Source organism: Lacerta agilis, chromosome 1 (assembly GCF_009819535.1).
Source record: "Lacerta agilis isolate rLacAgi1 chromosome 1, rLacAgi1.pri, whole genome shotgun sequence".
Taxonomy (NCBI): Eukaryota; Metazoa; Chordata; class Lepidosauria; order Squamata; family Lacertidae; genus Lacerta; species Lacerta agilis.
In genome coordinates, this window is record NC_046312.1 from 48060987 (window position 1) to 48081205 (window position 20219).

Below are 20219 nucleotides of genomic sequence, written 5' to 3' on the forward strand. Positions count from 1 at the left end.
GTTAGGCAGTGGAGCACTTTGGGTCGGGTCTTCAGCAATCTTGCAACAAGTTGCAAAGATCACTTGCTGTAGTGGGTGTCTTCTATGTAGCAAACATGCTTTACCTCGGGGTTGAAGTTTTGCGACAGGTGCAAGTCTGTTGAAATATGGAGTGCAGCTGTTGCAACAAGTAATTGCTCTCATTCCTGTGCTGTTTATTGACCTGGCCCAAGGCTTCAGCCACTTGGTGCTGGACTTTGCTTCTTGATAGCCAAAGGTCAAGAGTTATGTTCTAATCTGGGCTGCTGCCTCAGCTTTGCTTCTACAGACCAGAGTGGAGTTGTTAATAAAAGTGCTGGGGAGGGGGAAGTTCCAATTTGGGGGACTAATTGGAAAAAAGACATATGGTTCTTAAAACTCCAGAGCTGGGACAACACAGCAAAGGAAGCCATGAAAAGTCCATAAGCAAAGTTCCAAAACCAACTCAGGAAATAACTTTATTAAGACCAGCTTTGCCAATGTAAATAGGATACCAATATTCCTGCATTGTGGGGGGTTGGACTAGATGACCCTTGGGGTCCCTTCCAATTCTACGATTCTATGATCCCCACGCTGTAAGCCCTGTAAAGATGCTTCTCAAAGGCACACACACGTGTCATCTTTCACGTGAGAAGTTAAAATGAACTACCTGCATGTCAGTTCCGCGTGGACCTCCCTGCCTGTGTCTGCTCCAATAAAAAAGCCAAGTGCAAAGCAGCCTCGTAGTTTTCTACCAGCTTGCAGCATATCATAAGCTACCACTTCTCTTACAAGGCCATGTAAACATAAGCATTCGGCTTCCCACCACCTTCAAATAGGCATGTACCATTCCATGAGTCCGCGCGTTTGCTGAGGCCAGTCCCTGCTGGGGCCGTTGGCATTCCCTGTCCGCTGCTTACCATTAGCCACTTTCAAAGAGCTGCTACATTCATGAGTCGGTGGCACAGGCAACTGTCCTTGCACTGCCTCAAGCCACAGTTCCAAGAAGGTTCGCACAAGCTCCTGTAGCAGAGTGACGTAATGGTTGGAAACCACAGCGTTGCTCTCAAAGAGGTGGTTGCCCAGGGATGAGAAAAGACTGGGCTCCTCACTCACATCTGCCAAGATGGCCAGCTGCTGCGCCAAGATCCCGCGGTGGCTGGAGTCTCTGAGGAACAAGGAAGGCAGGCCAACAACCTGCTTTGCTCGGCGGATCACCCTCTGTACGGACTCTGCTGGGAAGTAATTTCTTCCCTTGCTCTCCATGCACAGCAGAGCGCTGCCCGCAGGCACACTCTTACAAGGGCACAAGAGGGCAGCGCGGCATTCGGCGCAGGAGAGGAGGGGCAGCAGCTTCCCCAAAACAATGCAGGAAATGTAAGAGATGGCGTCTTCCTCCAACTCGGCTAGAAAGGCTGGGGCTATGCCCAGTGTCTCTCGTGGAGGCCCACTGCCCCAAGGCAAGCACCAGATCTGCCCACGAGTCCGAGGCCAGGAAGCCTGCAACTGGAGGCTAGTTCTTCTGCGTAAGGATATGTCAAGCAGGTTCGGTGGATCGAGGCCCAGACCAGAAAGAGCTCTGTTCAAGACAAGCCTGTACGCCCGCTGGAAGGTCCATGCGGGGCCAACACCTTTGTGCCCACGGGCTTGCTGTATGGCTCCCCTGCACCACTCCAAAGGGTCCAGGCTCCACCAACAGGACAGCAAAGAAGCGGTGGGCTCGTCTTCTGCCTGTAGACGGGTCTGCGCCAGCCACTGAAAGCTGCGCAGGTTCACCAGGAAGCCAATGAAGCCCCATCGATGCCTGCTCAGCCCTAGCAGCTCCCCAGTGGCAGTGCGGAGTTTGCGAAGCAGGTTCTCGTACTCGTTGCAGAGGTTGTTGAGGGCGCTGGCACCAGCGCAGGAGAGCGGTGCCTTGAAACCTTTCCCATAGGTGCTGCAGCTGCTGCATGCGTCGAAAATGGCACTCAGCAGCCCGATAAAGTGGGCGGTGGCTTCGTGACCCTGAAATTGAGGCAAGCCGAGCCTTGCTGCAAAATGCAAGGCCTGAACCGTGCCCTCGCTGAACAACTGCGTGGCCCCATTTCCCCACACCCGCTGTTCCTGCGGGCTGATCGCTCCAGCCTGGCATGCCGCTTGGAGCACCACTTCTTCCCGCAGAGCCCCGAGATGCAAGAGGTAATCCCAGCAGACCGCCTTGCCGCTCACCTGGAGGCTGCCAGCGGATTGCAGCAAGCGGTGGATCAGCGTCAACAAATGGCTGGGATCGAAGTAGTATGCTATTTCCAGCGTAGGAGTAGCTGGATGGAAAAACGTGGACTTGACAAAGAGGCCGTCCACCACCACTCCCAGCCGCCTGGCTGTGTCGATATTGGGAGCTGTGGCATCCGACGTCACAGAGACCACCTGAACGCCAATGTCGTACAGTTTGAGGATACAGTGGCAGAGGAGCTGGGCCTGTATGTCACCTCTAAGGGTGGCAAGGAGAAAGTAGCCAACAGGCACTATCCACCGGCCTTGGAATCCAACAGCCACAAACAGGAGGGCTTCTCCGGCTGCCGAAACCTCATCCGCATCATATTTACCAGCACCAAAGTCCATCAAACCATGCAAATGCCCAGTGGAGGGGTCATAATGGATTCTCCTTTCCAAAGGGATTGAGCCCATAAGGAGAGAGCACAACTTGAAGGTTTTCTCCCCTGCTTGAGATCTCTCTGCCAGAGCATTGAAGGCTTGTTGGCTGAATCCTGGCTCGTAATCCAGGTTTGAGAGCCACCTATGAGGGAAGAAGCATGGGAAAGAAAGCTAATCAGCTCCATGTTTGGTTCAAACAAAAATCTTTCTTCTTCTGCCAAACCCCAGAGCCTGAGGATAGTATGTTTCTTTGCCCTCTTGCTTAAGAAAAATCAAAGCATGATGTTACTTTCATGAACTATTTTAGGCCATGCTTGTGCTAGAGGGCCTGAGAATAGTTCCACATGGGAAGGCAGAGCCTGCATCAGTTCTGCTCTCATACTCTGGTTCTCTTTGGAGTATTTGAAATCAAGAAGAAGAAGAAAATCTCCCATAAACTATCAGGTGAGCTCTAAAGCCTGTTTTCTTCCCAACACACAGAATCATCCATGTGGTTTCCTTTAGGCTAACAGTGCATTTGGCACATTGTGTACACCACTCTCTACACCACTATTTTATGGATCCATTTTTTAACACCTATATTTTAATTATCACTGAAAAAGATTTTTCTGGCTCTTGAAATTAAAGAGGCACACTGCTATAGCACCGTACTTTGATTTTTTCCCTTCCAAGTGCCAGCCATGTGGTTCTGTGATACACGTGCCTTTGCTATGTCTGATTTTCTTGATGTTTCCATATTCCAAAGTTGTTTCCCCCATATCTGGGCTCTCACAGAATAGCACAGTAAGTTTTCTAGTGACACATTGGATTTTAGTGTTTTAACCAATTTTTACCATTCTTGTATACCACATAGAGACTATTGTAGTTAAGTGGCACGTGTGTTTTATGATATCTTTTAGCTTATTTCTTTGGTGCCACTGAGTGTTTGGATGGATGAGAAAAGACCAACCATTCAGACTATCTTTCTTATGTTGCAATCCTATATGTATGTGGGACAGAGAGAGAGAGAGAGAGAAAGAGAGAGAGATCACTTTTTTTGAGAGAGCAAGGCATTTTTGTGAGAAAACCTTTAGAGGCTTGCACTGATGCTTATACCTCCAAAGTCTAGCTTTATCAACTAGCACAGCTGTTTCCTTTTCCTTGTGAATTGTCCATTCCTCTACTTCCTCTTGCTAATAAATCTGATCCTACTTTAACCTCCAATGGATGAAAAGCTTAACTTTAAGGCTCAGTATATATTTATTTACACGCACACACACACACACGGCACACTACATTCAAGTCTTTTTGTTCACCTTGGCTTTTCCCCGATCAGAGTTTTGGGCATCATTTACCTCTCTCAAATTGCTTCCATATGACAATGTGATGCCAAGCCAGTACAGAGGTTGCACTGTCATGTTGTAGTAGACTAGGGACAGCTCAGGTTTAACCATGTATGCCACCTTAGGTTCCTTGGAGGAATTTGGTATATAAACATAGGGCCCAATTCAACTAACCAGTCTCACTTGTGGAAGCCTGTGCAAGGACTTCCACTAGTGCAGGCTTCCTCAAACTCGGCCCTCCAGATGTTTTTGGCCTACAACTCCCATGATCCCTATCTAGCAGGACCAGTGGTCAGGGATGATGGGAATTGTAGTCTCAAAACATCTGGAGGGCTGAGTTTGAGGAAGCCTGCACTAGTGCAATGAAGGTTTCTCCCTATCCTCCAACTGCATGCCCCCTGCACCCCTGACATCAGCTTTGAGGTGGTCAGGAGAACCCCCAGAAGAGCAAGCTTGAGCTGACAGTGTGATCTGTTCAGGGCTACACTGAATTCCTCCCATAATAACCCATGTAAAGTGATCAATCAGCTGGCTAGTACATTACTCAAATCTTCCAAGGTTTAATTCCAGTAACCATGAAAGATTAACCATTTCCCCCCAGCATGCCTTCAAGGTCAGAGGTTTCTTGACCAAATGCATTTGGTGAAGTAGCAGTGCAATCCTAGCCATGTCTACATAGAAGTAAGCCCTATTGAATTCCATGGGTTTACTAAGGCTGCCATCCTAACACCATTTATTCTAAGCTATTGTTTACAAAAGTCCATGCATCAATAGTCTTCATGGTGCCACAGGCATCTGTCTGTCCCTTGCAGGATGTCAAACTCATTTTTATCTCAGCCATCCAACCCTAAATCCTCAGTCATATCCTCATGGTTTGACAATTTCCTCCTTTTGCCCAATACTGCATTTTTAATCAAAGCTTTTCCAGGGGATCTGCAAATATCTCCTCTGAGGAACCTGATTTTCAAATTTGGCCTCTTTTTTTGGAACAAAGGAATTTGCCCTACCTTCCTTGGGGGATTGTTACATGAGCCTGGAATTTGGTTTCCGGCAACCCGAGTGAAGGCATCCCTGATACAGGGCCTCTGAGGATGGAACTCCCTTTCCCTCCAGATAACATCCACGGCAGCTCTTAGGAGTTTTTGCAGCTAGTGAAAAACTTTTCTTTTCATCTGGACCTTTGGCTGAATTTTTCTCTCTCCTCTGCACCTTAAACTATATATTTGTCCTTGTGGATTGTTTGATATGGAATTTACTTGTGTAGCATGAGAAAAGAGAAAGCTGTCTTATAACAAGTCAGATCACTGCTTCATCTAGCTCCGCACTGTCTGCTCTGGCTGGCAGAAACCCTTCAGGATTTGGGGCAGGAGCCTTTCCCCAGTTCAGGGACTGAACCAGGGACCTTCTGCTTGCAAGTCAGATCCTCTGCCATTGTGGTCCTTCAGAAGATGGCCCAAGAGGTATCATCCATGTCTGAGCAGTCAGTGGCAAATCTTACAAAGAAATCTTGCAGACGAAGTTCAGGATCTCCTCTAGTTCTGTCCGTGAGGTGTCCCGCGACATAATGAAGTAATGTGTTTTCAGGCATTCCCCACCCCCCTTTCTCTTCTCTCATCTTACAAGTGTCACACTGGAAAAAGTAGTTTGTTTAGCAAGCTAGAATGCATATATAATGCATATGTCTGTGCACTGTTGCTTTGCAACGTTTGCCCCTAGTTAACACAAATAAGATACAAATAAGAATGACATACGTGCGAAGGGTGGTGGCCTCTGGGAGCTGGAATGTCTTCTTCACGAATTCATAGGCCTTGGCTGAGAACAAATGCAGCGAGACGGCAAAGTTGCGGGTGGCAGCTGGGTAGTTCTCGCACAGGGCTCCCTCACACTGCAAAGTGAGCTGCAGGTCTGCTGAAGTAAAGAGGGTTCCTCAAGCAAGGGATGGACAGTGAGGTGCAGCTAATTTGGGGTGATGCTGCAGAGGAAGAGTCTTTAACATTGGCCTCAGCAGTGACTCTGCTGCGTTCAGACTGGGGGCTGGGAGAAGATTCAACACCCTCTATTTTCATGGGGAAGGAAACTGGGTCCAAAACCCAGGAGGATTGGGCAGCCAAGAAAGCAGAGAGGCACATACTTAAAGTTATTAAGGGTTTGGGGAAGTGGGGGAGATTTGTAGCAATTGCATATAGAGCACAACTGGCCAGTGGGAAATGCTGAGGAGGTAATCAAGTAGGGTAGGGGGGCTGAAAACAATGCCAATATATTCCACATCTGGCAACCAATGTGCTGCTTTGGTTTCAGAAAGTATATGGGTAGATGACTCTAAAAAGCCCAGGACACAATTTTTTCATGGCCTTCTAGCAGCTATGGTGGCTCATTTACCAGAAGTAATGTATTTAGTGTTAACTCTGGGAGTGTCTACTCGATACTGACCAAACTAGGTGTCCTACAGCAAAATATACATCAGGAGGCACAGTTTGGTTAGAATCAAGTATACACTTCCAGAGTTAACACTAAATACATTACATCTGGTATGTGAGCCGCTAGAGGGCTATGAAAATTACCCCCCTCATCTTAACCAAGCCTTGAGGCTGGTTTCTATCCAGTTTGTATCATGGCTCCCTCCTTGGAACCTTGAATGATTCTGAAACTGCACTGGTCTTATTGTAAAGGCCCTCTGGCATGAAGAAGAGCCCCTTTGGCAAGGCTTACGGTGCTCCATTCCTTGGCTTACCGCTGAACTGGGAGCGCAGCATGTGTTCCATGTCCTTCTGGAGGAGATGCTGCTCCCGCAGGCTCTCCAGCACACTCCACAGCTCCTGCTGATAATAGGAGAGGCGGCGCTGGGCTGCGTCCTGCTCCCGTTCAGTCCCCTGCACTGGGCCAGTGGGGATCAGAGACTTTGTTCTGCTGCCCATAGCTTCACTCAGACTATACTGATGCTCTGCTTGGATGAGTTCCACCTACAGGAAGACAAAGGAGACCCGTTGCTCCATCTCTTTAATTCTCTCACCATAACTTCCATGTCCTCCCGGCACCAGATGTTTGTCCATGTGGATTTACAACAAAAGGCTAGATTTGCTTATTCCTGAAAACTAAACTTACTTCACCCTTTTCCTTTGCCTTGATTTTCCTATTAGCCTTTCACCACAGCCAGAGTAAACCCTCCCCAGACTCCCTTCTCCCATCAGATTCACAATAGTTAGTGGATGTGGCCACTCTCCCTCTTTAAAGCTAACTTAGGTTACCATGATGGAAGTCAGGTTCTGCAGTTTGCTCCACAAGCAAAGGCCCATAGCCATATGCCAGGGATCGGGAACCTGTTTGAACATGAGGGCCACCTTCCCTTCTGGGAGCCACATTCCAACGGTGGATAGGATGGAGCAAAGAATGTAAAGGTCTACCTTTGTACAGTAGGCTGGTTTCTGCTCACACATACAGTGGTACCTCGGGTTACAAACGCCTCGAGGTACGCATTTTCAGGTTGCGGACCACGGGAAACCCAGAAGTACTGGAAAGGGTTACTTACAGGTTTTGCCGCTCGCACATGTGCAGAATTGCATCACACGCAGACATGGCGCTGCAGGTTACGAACGCTGCGGGTTGTGGACGTGCCTCCGTCACGGATTACGTCCGCAACCCGAGGTTCCACTGTACACACCTCTGCCCTCCATCCAGGCCCACAAGAAGAATTATTTGAGGTCAAGGATACATTCCAGCCAGGCACAAACACTCAAGGAGGATGCATTGATACCTAAAACAATTAGGGATGTGGCCTTGGAAGAGTGGGTGTGGCCTGGGGAGTATCCCAGGGGCCAGAGAGGGGCCTGGAGGGTCACATTTCACCCATGGGCCTGAGGTTCCCCATCTCTTCTATAGGCTTTGTCCAAGCCCCTATGGTAATATAAGCCACATGCTACAGCATTTAGTGACATGCAGTTTTGTAATTTTAGACTCTGGACTTAATGGTCTCCTGGTGGGGAGGAGGGGCTCTTCATATGGTAATGTGCATTACTTTTTTCAGAATTTGGTAAGCCAGCTCTGCTGTGTTTAGTGTTCTCCTGCTCATTCTTCTGTGTGGGGCCCCAAGGTCCTTCCCAACAGCTGCAATGCTGGCACTGGAGAAGGCACCAGCTACCCCTTCGCTGGTATACGTACTGCTTTGGCTTGTGCTGGAGATGAGTCAGCTGGTGGAGTAGCTTCACTGATACTAGCCACTGGCCAACTGATGCCCATGGTTTTGACAGACTTTGATGGATGTTTCCCTTTTGTTGGTTCCTGTATTGAGAAAGAGTTCAAATGAATTAGACATTGCAATTCAACACCCCCCCCCCCCCAAAAAAAAGGTCTGGTTAAAACAGACTGGATAAGCTAATGCTGTAGTAGAAGGCAAAAATAAACAAAAAATAATCCCCAACAACATTGCCATGGTATTACTGGAATTAATTAAGCATACTTCAAACATTAGAGGCTCGATTCAGTTTATGCCTTAGTCCCACACAATTAATGAGGCAACTGACTCATGACTATCTTAAGTTTCATCAATTTAACTGGGTGAAAAGTTAACCGCTCGGTTGCAATCCTAGATACACTTATCTCAAATTCCCACTGAAGTCAGTGCGATTTACTTATGTGTAGACATATGTAGATATATAGGGTTGTGGCATTATGTTTGATCCAACCTACTGTACTCTCTACATTATTTACTCATTGTCAGGAAAACCCAGATTTATTTCAAATGAGGATAAAAGGCATTTCTGAGACCAGAATACAGATGAGGGCTTATGTATTGGAATAGCCATCCACTACAAAACTAATTCACTGCACAAAGTTACATTGTCAGAGACAGTTGTTCTCTTAGCCTCCTCCCTGGTGTGCTGGTTTTCCAGTGAAGTGTCTGACTTCAAACACAGGATTCCTTGCCTGTGCTCTGAAATAGTATAGTCTGAAGGTTAAGAGACATCGCTTTTCCTCAACACCAGCTGTCAGGCATGGGAAGGGAATGAATTCTGGACTCTCAGAACACAAGGAAGCCACCTTATACAGATCCAGACTTCTGGTCTATCTAGTTCAGTGCTACCTACACTGATTGACAACAGCATGGTTCCAGGCAGGAGTCTTTAGCCAGCAGGTGGCGCTGTGGTCTAAACCACAGAGCCTAGGGCTTGCCGATCAGAAGGTTAGTGGTTCGAATCCTCGCAACAGGGTCCCAGCTCCTGCCCACCTAGCGGTTCGAAAGTACGTCAAAGTGCAAGTAGATAAATAGGTACCACTCCGACGGGAAGGTAAATGGCGTTTCCGTGTGCTGCTCTAGTTCGCCAGAAGGGACTTAGTCATGCTGGCCACATGACCCGGAAGCTGTCTGCGGACAAATGCCGGCTCCCTCGGCCTATACAGCGAGATGAACGCTGCAACCCCAGAGTCATCCGCGACTGGACCTAACGGTCAGGGGTACCTTTACCCTTTACCTTGAGATGCCAGGCATTGCACCTGGGACCTTCTACATGCGATGCAAATATTCTGCCCTGGCATCACCTCCCTTACCCATTATTATCAGTGGGATATGGAAGGAAAACTGGCTTTGGAAGTAAAGCTTCTCAGCCTTTTCAGACAGAGGCCTAATCTCAAGCATGCCAGCTCTTTAGGTGCAGATTACTGTGAACTATCAGTCATATATATCAAACTCCCTACAACATTTCCAATGCTGTTGGGCAACAGGGTACACACTAGAAAGGACTAGAAAGATCTATGCACAATGACAGCTACAAAAAATACACCAAAGACAAAAGAAAAAGAAGAAAATTGCAGAGATGAAAATGGTTTCTAAAGCATTTTGAGAACCAAGGGGAGAAATGCTTCTTAATAAAAACTGCTTGGAACATTTCCCCACCCCACTGCAGCACACCTAAGCATATTTTCCCCCACCCCTTGACGTAGTGGGAACCATATCCATCTCTGCAGCTGTCCCTTTTTTTTGTTTTAGGACTATGGAAATCCTCTACTGGGCCCACAAGCCGGTGGCCGAACAGGAAAAGTGCTGGGAGACCTTGACCTTGATCAAAAGCTGCAATGCTAAATGCACTTACACAAGAGGGGTACAACCAATAGGATACAATGACACTTAACCTCTGACTAAATATGGATAGGACTGTGTTGGAAATGTTTGATAACAAAGTGTATAAGAAGGAAGGGAAACTCTGCAATGTGTCTTCCTCTGGGAGAGTTATCAGCTGAAATGTGGGATACAAATTTTCAAAATATGATAAATCCTGTGTGTGTGTATATCAAAAACTACTGCTGCTTAAAGTGTCCCTGAATTTGGTCCATTTGCCAGGCCACCTTATTCCTGCTATTCCCTGATCCTTCTGTGTCTTGTTCCTCTGTTGAAGTGTGAGCTAATTTTGGCAGGGTGTCGATATATTGACTACTGTACAACACTTAACATACATTTAAGCACTTTAATAAATAGATTTCCCCATTGAATATTGCTCCCAGTACAGCAATCCCTTCCTCGTTCCTGTCTTCCATTTCTACATACTATATTTCATGTCAGGCTATCGTCTGGACACCCCTTCCATTGCCAAAAAAATGTTCTGTCCTAGCAGGTATCTGGATAAAGAAGTTCTTTTGTGGCTCCTTCTTCATTATATGACCCTTTGTCTGAGCAGCTGGATGCGTAGCTGTCAAATTTTCCCTTTTCTTGCGAGGAATCCTATTAGGAATAAGTGTGCATGCACACGAAAGCTCATACCAAGAACAAACTCAGTTGGTCTCTAAGGTGCTACTGGAAAGAATTTCCTATTTTGTTAGGAATAAGGGAATTTCCCTTTTAAAAAAAGTTGACAGCTATGGCTGGATCAGAGACTCATAAAATGTGTTGGCACTTCTTCAGCATTCCAGTTCCTGCTATTACTGAGCAAAAAGCTGATGAACCACAGTTCTTCTCTTCCATTCCCTTTACACATACACCCCCAAGGCCCACTACCAATTCCCAAACACTCATCCTCCCTTGCTGCATTTTCCTTCCTTCAACCCAAGTTTGCAAGTTTAAGCAAATCTCCCTATTCCGAATCCCGCTGCTTTTGGCAATGTGTCTTTTTCCTGCCCATATTCCCATTTTCAATTCACGCTCTTGCACCTGTGCGCATTGGATTACATACTAGGAAATGTGTCTATCCACTCAACTGTCTTCAAAAATAAACAGTCACCTGCAGCTTATTTTTCTTCATTTAATGGGTGGTTGTAGAAGCCATTGCTTCCTGAGCAGCAGGGGTGAGGAACTTTTTTGGGCCCAATAGCTGCACTGCCTCATGGAGAACCTTACAAGGGCCACATGCAAGCCATGGATAAGGCCAGAAGCAAAATTGGGTGGGGCACCAGATGGGACTCTAATCTTTGCACACCGTAGGCTACATCCTAGTCATGGAAAAGTCGTAACAATCTGTACTCCCTGACCCCCACATACACACACCTTTCCATTCACACAAGCAAAAGGCATCATCACAGACGTCTTCCAGCCAGGCAACAGTTCTCAAGGAGGGCACAGAACAGGGACAATGAAGGGTGTGGCCTAGTGAGAGTCATGAGGGCCTGGTAGAAAGGCCTAGAGAGCCACATTCACCCCCCCCCCAAACCTGAGGTTTCCTAACACTGCTGAATGGGAAGGGGAAAGTCCCATGGAAAAGTGAGGCTGTATCAAATCTTACTCATATGCAGAGAAGACCCACTGAAATTAACAGACATAACTAACTTGGGTTCATTAATTTTAATGGGCCTACACCAAGCAGAATTTAGTTGGAGTCAACCCTTAGAGGTTGCGGGGTTTAGACTGGACCAGAACCTGAGGTAGCACATATTTTAGGGACAAAGGAGATATAGTAGGAGGGCCCTTGAGGTTAGTAAATGAGAATCAAGCTGCAGCTCAAATCCCTCAGTATGGCCCAAATTGCTGAGCAAGGCAGACAATTAAAAAGTCCAGCTAAACTGCAAAGGTGAGCTGCACTACAGCTTTCCTGACCAGGGAAGAGTCACTAGCAGGAAGCCTTTCCTGTCCTGTACAAGGAAGACAAACATCCCTAATGCCAGCAATTCTTACATTTCTGCTGCCTTCACAGAAAACCAGGGGATGGGATCGGAAGCATCCACCTCTGCAGCTCTGTATTGTCAGAGACTAGGAATGCTGACAGAAATTATGAGGCATTTGAGGGACCTTCGTAAGATTTAGTGGCGAGAACCAGCCTTGTCGTTCCTGTACCACAACTCTTTTCCCTCTAGGACAGCGTGACTCACACCAAGGAGGACAAGAGACAAGTCCCTGGGAAGTTAGTTTGCTTCTGTGAGTTGTGCAATGTCATTTCCCCACCCCTTTGGCTATAAAAAAATCAAATGACTTTCCATTCAAATGAATTCATTTCAACTTTTGGAAAGAGGCAAGGAGGGTGCACTCTCCCCAGGCGCTCATTTTTTGGACTGAGGTAGCAAATTCAGTTATTACACCAGGGCCTTCTCACAGGATGTTGCGGTTACCTCACTAATCCAAACCAGATGTTGAGGATCCCAGAGACCATTGCTTTCTTCATGCAGTAACCCAGGCCTCTCCCAGATGTGAGCAAGATATCAAGGCTGAGAGAAACCCCCTCAGAAAGTCCAAACAGTACCAAATAAGACTACTCCATTTAGAAAGCATTTTGCATCTGCCTAGTTCTTTAAGAGGCCTGTGATTGTTCTACAAAGGCCCCAAACTAAACTCAGTTCTCCTTCTGTGAGAAGGATTACAAAACAGGCCACTTTGAAGCCTGAAGCCATGTACAGCCAGGTAGGTTGCATCTGGATTAAATCACTTCTTTTGGGATGCTTCCCACCCCCACCCCCGGCCATCTTCTGTGTTTGTCATTTCTTTATACCTTCTATGACCCAAGATGAAAGCTTTCAATTGCCATAGGTAGCACAAGATCTTCTGCCTCAATCCACAAAGGATAGCCCAGCATCATGCTTCAAACAGTAACAAGCTACATGCTGCTAGGGACTTGCTTCAAATCTTAATGTAACCCAGGATACCCTGCCCTCTTGGACATTTTGTTCCTGCCGTAGCATGACATTTAACAACAGCTGTAGTGTACATACTGAAACTTTTAATGGACAGTGCTTGCATTATTCAGGGACTGAAGACAAGGATGCAGGGCACCCTCCTGAAAGAAACACTTGGCAGTTAAGAGCAGTGTGCCTATGTTGCAGCTTCAGAGGCACACAGATCACCCATTCTGAAAGAAAACAACAGGAAACACAGGACAGAAAGCCTCAGGGAGCCACATTTTGGGCAGCTTATGCACTGATGAATACAACCAGCAATAAAGGGGGAGGGGAGGCCTCACATTGCAGCCAAATCTGATGTTCCCTCTTGTGGCAAAACCAAAACATTATTCTGTGCAGAGATTCTTTTAGATTGGATCAGCAATACTTCCAGAAAAACAACCACCACCTCCCTACACCATGTAAGCGTGGAAAAAAGATTAGATATGAGGCAATCACAAAGAATTATGAAGTGGATATAAAGAGTGAGAGACACACAGTCTCCCCCCCCCCTTTTTAAATGTCATAGCAAGGATAGAAAACATGTGATCTTCCGATGTTGTTGTGAATCCAACAGAGATGATGGGAATTGTGTCTAACAACATCCCCACCTCTGACTTACAAGCTACAGGCAAATCAAGACCTTTCTGCTCTAAATAAGTGAGAAACAGGAACAAAACCTCAGTTCAACTCTCTTCCATCTTTATTCATTGAGCTATACCAATCCCTGATCCTACAAAGATGTGCATCCAGGATAGACTTATCTGTAAGGTAAGAGTCTAGATGCTAACTAGTGTCAACATGCAGTCACATGGACTCACCCCAGCTAACAACTAAACATTTAAGGTGGTAGTTGACTAAGCTTTACTCAGAGTAGACCCACTGAAATGAATAAACACGACTAAGTTAGGGACATTAAATTCAGTGGGTCTACTCTGAGTAAAACTTAGTTGAATGCTACCCTTGAACGAGGTAGCAATCTTATACTGTAAATACTCTAAACAGGGGTCCCCAAACTAAGGCCCAGGGGCCGGATGCGGCCCAATCGCCTTCTAAATGCGGCCCGCGGATGGTCCAGGAATCAGCGTGTTTTTACATGAGTAGAATGTGTCCTTTTATTTAAAATGCATCTCTGGATAATTTGTGGGGCCTGCCTAGTGTTTTTACATGAGTAGAATGTGTGCTTTTATTTAAAATGCATCTATGGGTTATTTGTGGGGCATAGGAATTCCTTCTCCCCCCCAAAAAAATATAGTCTGGCCCCCATACGGTCTGAGGGACAGTGGACCGGCCCCCTGCTGAAAAAGTTTGCTGACCCCTGCTCTAGGAAGAAGAGGGGAGATATCTGGCTACTGCACCAGGAGACCAGCCATTATATCTGAGGAAAACACACAACTCAGAAAACACTGAAATGGTATAAAAACAGCAGACTGCCCTCCCCCACACTTCCTGCTACTAAGAAACTCTGCCAAAGCCCACCAATCAGGGACTATAGGCGATGGTGCCCACAAATGGAGGGAGCCAATGAACTCTTAATGACTCACATACACACACACACAACAGGTGCCCCTTCATCACAACATGTGAAACCAGCATTGACTCCACTGCTGGAAGCCCCAAAACATCCCTATAAGCAGGGGTTCAAGACTCCTTTTGCTGCTCTCAAACACAATTTTGTAGCCAAAATACACAAAGAAAAGGAGGAAGATACCACCCAACACAGCACTCATGTTGTTCCCATAGCACATAAAGAGCCAATCCCAAGTGGTGCAGGAAAGAGGCAAGTTGAGGGGCAGTTCAAGGTCCAGGCAAAAAGTGTTCCAGCCTGGTACTGAGGCCTTTGAGCTGGAGCTACTGGAACAACACCCAGGGATCCAGCTGAGTTCCACGAGCTGTTGTCAAAGAAAGACCTGGACTCCCAAGTCTGGTACTTCCCTTTACGGACAGGTTTCCATTTGCTGTTTAAAACATGGTTGCTCCTACAAGCTCAGGGTCCATCCAGCCTTAGCTTCTGAGGCCAAACTCTCCCACTCCACTGTGCCAACAGCCCCGCAGCAGCCTTGTCCCAGAGTCCCAACTTACCCATCTCCTCAGATCTAGTCAGGTCTGGGGCTTTGCTAAGTACTGGGGGCTCCAGGTCATCCTCTGATGAGGAATTCTCCAGCTAAGACATGGCAGCAGTAGTGGGGGCTCTCCAGCCTGCAAGATTATTTAGGGCCACCAGGCTTCCCCATTTGGCCTGCAAAAGTGTTTTGGTCAATCCATGCCCATCTGTCCTACACTGGACGTCATATACAGGTGAAACTCGAAAAATTAGAATATTGTGGAAAAGTTCATTTATTTGAGTAATAATAATCTAATTTTCTGAGATTGTGAATTTGGGGTTTTCATCAGCTGTACAACATAATCATCGCAATTATAACAAATAAAGGCTTGACATATCTCACTTTGCATGTCATGAGTCTATCTCATATATTAGTTCCACCTTTTAAGTTAAATTACTGAAATAAATGAACTTTTCCACGATATTCTAATTTTTCGAGTTTCACCTGTATGTCATCGGGTGTCAGGCAAGCAAAGACATAACTGAGCCAAAAATGGTCTTGCTTGCAAAGCAGCTGATTGCAGGCACCTACAAAGTACTGTGCCTTTGTCCACATGGTTTGAGTTCAAGCTGTGCAGGTCAAAGGAAGATGGGTCACCGGACATTACTGTGACGTCAGCTGACTGACAGGTGGGCAACCCCACCCACCTGTTAAAGTTGGCCTTCTGGCCACAGCCAGTTCCCCACTACAGAATAGGTCATGGAGCTGAGAAGTAACCCATGCCCACTCAGCTAGTGTAACTCTAGTATTTATTACTTATACCCCAGACATCCAACTGGCTTGCTGCAGACACTCTGGGCAGCTTCCAACATACCGGTAATATAAAAACACAGTGAGACATCAAACATTAAAAACTTCCCGATACAGGGCTGTACTCGGAAAGTTGTGTAATTGTTCATTTCTTTGACATCTGATGCAGGGGCGTTCAAAAGGGCGAGTGCCACTACTGAGAAGGCTCTCTGCCTGGTTCCCTGTAACCTCATTTCTCACAATGAGGGAACCACCAGAAGGCCCTCAGAACTGGACCTCAGAGCTGAATGATGGGGACGAAGATGTTCTTTCAGGTATACAGGGCCGAGGCAATGAAATCAGTGAGACCTGAAATTTCTTAAACTTGAATAGATTCTCCCTGAACTTGCAAGCAGAAATGGAAACACTGCAACCAGGGTGTGGCACAAACTCAGTGAAATGTTACACAAGGTGGCCATTGTCTGCCGAGCAATCGTGTGGGTTTGCATATTGCAGGGTTCCCCACAAAGCACTCCAGTGTTAAAAAAAACAAAACCCCAACCCTCTAGATGTTTCCCCCCCTATTATGTGAACCTAATAAGCAACCTGGAGGAAATTAAAATCTGGATCAAGTAGAGAAACTCTAAAAAAGAAATAGAAACATAGAGACATCCTGAAATACACATAAATTGGCCAGTCACCACATTTTGAATTAATGCTCAAGGCTGTATAGAAAAGTTGAATACAATTGAAATAATAGCTAAATATAACCTCCATTCTTCCTGTGTGCTAATATAAATTTACTGTTAAAACCTTCCTACCCTACAGCAATGAAATATGGAGTGACTCTGTGACATAAGGAGGAAATAGGGGGGGACAGGGACATTTTATTACAAGCAAATCTTCCAGAAGCATAGAAATGAACAGACAACTAGATAATGTGCAGGGGGGTGGGTGGGTGGGAAGTGTATTTAGAGAACAATCCTATTCTTGTACTATGCTGAGGAGGCAGTAGATGTCACCACTATGTTGGCTGAACAGCTGCTACACCCAATGCAAGCTCAAACTGAAACAGTGTGGTATGGAACACACAGCACAGAAACGCCAAAAGCAGTATAAACACAACAGACACAAACTCACTGCCCCTAGAAAAATCCTAAAGCCCACCAGTTAAGGACTATGCCTGGAACGAGAGCCAGTGTGGCGTAGTGGGGAGAGTATTGGACTAGGACCTGGAAGAACGGAGTTCAAATCCCCACTCAGATATGAAGCGCACTGGGTGACTTTGCGCTAGTCACAATCTCTCAGCCTCACCTACTGTACAAGGGTGTTGCGATAGTGAAATGGGGATGGGGACAACCGTGTATACCACCTTGAACTCCTTGGAGGAAAGGCAGGATATAAATGTAATAGTGAAGGATGTCCACCAATGGGGCATTTGGCCTCCCACTCACCCCTACTAGCCCCAACATCCAATTATAGGTGCTAGGAGCACAAGGGTTACAGGAGAAGCCCTGGTTTGTTAGAAGAGAGCAGGGCTTCTGCTAAATCCTGCAGGCCCTCAACCAGTAGAGAGCGGGCCTTTTCTGTGGTGGCTCCTCATCTGTGGAATGCTCTCCCCAGAAAGGCTCACCTGCCTGTCGGGATACATAGAATGTTGTGTAGCCTAGTAAGTCTGCAGGCTTGAGCTTGCATGTAAAGTAAAAGAAGCCGATGCAATAGACCTGCAAACCTTACTGTGTCAGAGTGACTCAGCAAGAGTGGGCCGACAGATGATTGGCTGTTGTCTTGTATTAAAGGGGAACCTGTTAAGCAGGGTGTGGTGGTGTAGAGTGGAGTCAGAGAGAGTGAGAGTGAAGTTGTCCTACTTGTCTTTGTATGAACTGTCTGTATGTATATAGCTCACACTAAAAGAATACTGCACTAAAGAACCTGTGGCTTTTGCACTTCTCTGCTACAACGCCGTGGAGCAATCCACGACACTGCCACCATCATTACATGTCTTTAGGTGCCAAGCAAAAACAATCCTCTTTACCCAGGTCTTCAGCCATTAAATAATCTATGGCTTGTTAAATGTGTTTGTGGCAGGGACTGTTATTGTAAATATTTTATTAGTATGCATCTATAATTATGCTCTGCATTATGTTTTTTATTATTATGTTCCATGAAATATGTTCTTGATGGTGTACACCACCCTGGGATCTTTGGATAAAGGGTGGTATATAAACTGAATAAATAATAATAATCTTCACTGTAGGATTGTGCCCCTACGTTTCTGGTATCTTGTTACTCCAAGCACCTCACATGTCCTCCACCACACAGCATATATTATATAATAATATTATGGCTCCCCCCAGTGGTTCATGCTGTTGATGCACTACAGTGCTGGGAGAGAGGGAATCAAACATTTCTCCAAACTTTGAGGCTACTTGTTGTTGGGAACAGAGTAAGGGCAACAACATGAATTGGTGTGAGATAATCTTCAAGTGTACCAACATAGTGTCAGCAGCACTGTTTTTATTATGACTGCTTGCAGTCTTGTCTACCTTGGTAAAAGAAACCCTTATTATCTCATGAAATAAGGCAGCATGGTTGGATCATGACCAAGAACATCAAGACACATGGAAAGAAGAGTAGCAATTAGTGACAAGAACACATGACCAGCATGTCAAAGTTTAGAGCCCTGCTGGATCATATCAAAGGGTTGTTTAGACCAGTGGTGGCACACCTTTCTTCGGACCAGGCTCCCTATTTCCTTCTGAGCGCCACATGCCAGTGGTGGGTGGGGCAGTAGCAAAAGTAGGCAGAGCAATGAATGCAAATTTTACCTTTCTATACACACACACACACACACACACACACTCATACACCTCTCTTTATCGTCCATCCAGACAAGCAAGACACATCATTAGAGTTCCAACTAGGCAACAATATTCAGGGTGTGAAGGGTACCACCTGGGAAGTGCCAGAGAGGAAGGTCTGGAGGACTGTGTTTGGTCCCCAGGCCTGATGTTCTCCATCCCTAATTGAGACCAACATTTTGTTTCCCAGTTACCAACCAGATGCCTCTGGGAAGCCCAACATGAGGGCAAAAACCATCCCCACCCCCAGTAAATGGCAATTCAGAAACAGTTGGAGCTGGCCTATGGCCATCAGTAGTTACAACTGATACATTTAAAAGCAAATTGGGTTATCTAAATCCTCCTGTTAAAAGTCAACTGTTAGCTGACTGTGCCTCTTCAGACTGTGGGCGGGTGCTTTCTGATATTTTAGGTATACACTTGTCTGTGCAGAAAAATTATTAGTGGGAGGGAATGTGGACACTCATCCCTCACTTGTAGTCTTTAAGAATTTGGTGAAGCACATGGTTTCTATACAACTGGGCATCATAGGGGGCTGTGGGAGCTTTGGCCCCCACAATAAAATATTTAAGGGGGCCAGGCCCCCACAAAGCTGATGGGCATTTCCATTCAAATGGTGTGTGTGCACTGTGTCATGTGATCGATTATGCGGGGTGGGGTTTACCTGGGCCCCCACAATATTTTATTCAAGTTGGCACCCCTGCTGGACATTCAGAAGCATCACTGCCTCTGACAGCAGTACAGACCCATGAATCTTCTTTTATAGGCACCTAAGCTGGTGGCCACCACTGGGGGAGCAGTCACAGATGGAGGCTAATACTCTGCTTTAAACCATGGGAGAGCATTGGCTACTGCTTGGCAGCACTCTCCTCCCTTCTCTGGCGCTGGGATACCTTGAAGGAGAACACAGAGGGGATCACGCCTGCCTTCAGCCTCTTCTGTCCTCCATAAACCTCGAAATCATTCTGGAAGAAATGATCTGAGCAGATGCAGGCGCCTGAGCCTGGGATCCACAGCTTCCTGGAGCTTGGCTCAATGCGATTCACAGCCAGCATCCACTTCTTCCTCAGTTCGTGGGCTTTGGGGAAGCTGGAGGAGGAGGAAGAGATGGGGAAACGATAAATCCCACTGACTTTCCCTGATGTTGCAGGTGACGACACCGGCTGAAACAAAGCCCCGCCCACAACCTTACACCGGGCCCCGCCCAAACCAGGCCCCGCCCCTTGTTAACCAAAGCCCCGCCCCGCCGGTAATAGGTTTAGAACCAGCCACACTCTCCATGAGGAGGCCCCATTACGGTGTTCAAATGCGAACCTGTGGAATGAGAGGCCCTTAGCTCGGTTCTCCCGCGTGTCCCGGTTGGGGCAGTTAACGGCCGAGCAGGCTTTAGGCATCGTCTCCGACTCCGCGGCGAAAAGCCCCAATCCCGGCTCCCGCCAAGCGCGGTTACTTTGCCTCGAGCGTCATGGCGGCAACGTCCGCGGCGCACTCTGAACTGACCCCGG

At 46.7% G+C, this 20219-nt stretch overlaps 1 protein-coding gene across 1 annotated transcript; it reads right to left on the reverse strand.

Moving 5' to 3' along the window:
- Positions 1-728: 728 nt before the first annotated feature.
- Positions 729-20219, reverse strand: THAP9 (THAP domain containing 9). Its single transcript, XM_033148552.1, is given in 7 exon segments — positions 729-899; positions 901-2773; positions 5705-5861; positions 6685-6913; positions 8109-8228; positions 19608-19803; positions 20029-20219. Coding segments are annotated over 7 exon segments (2769 nt in total). The 5' UTR covers positions 20109-20219; the 3' UTR covers positions 729-785.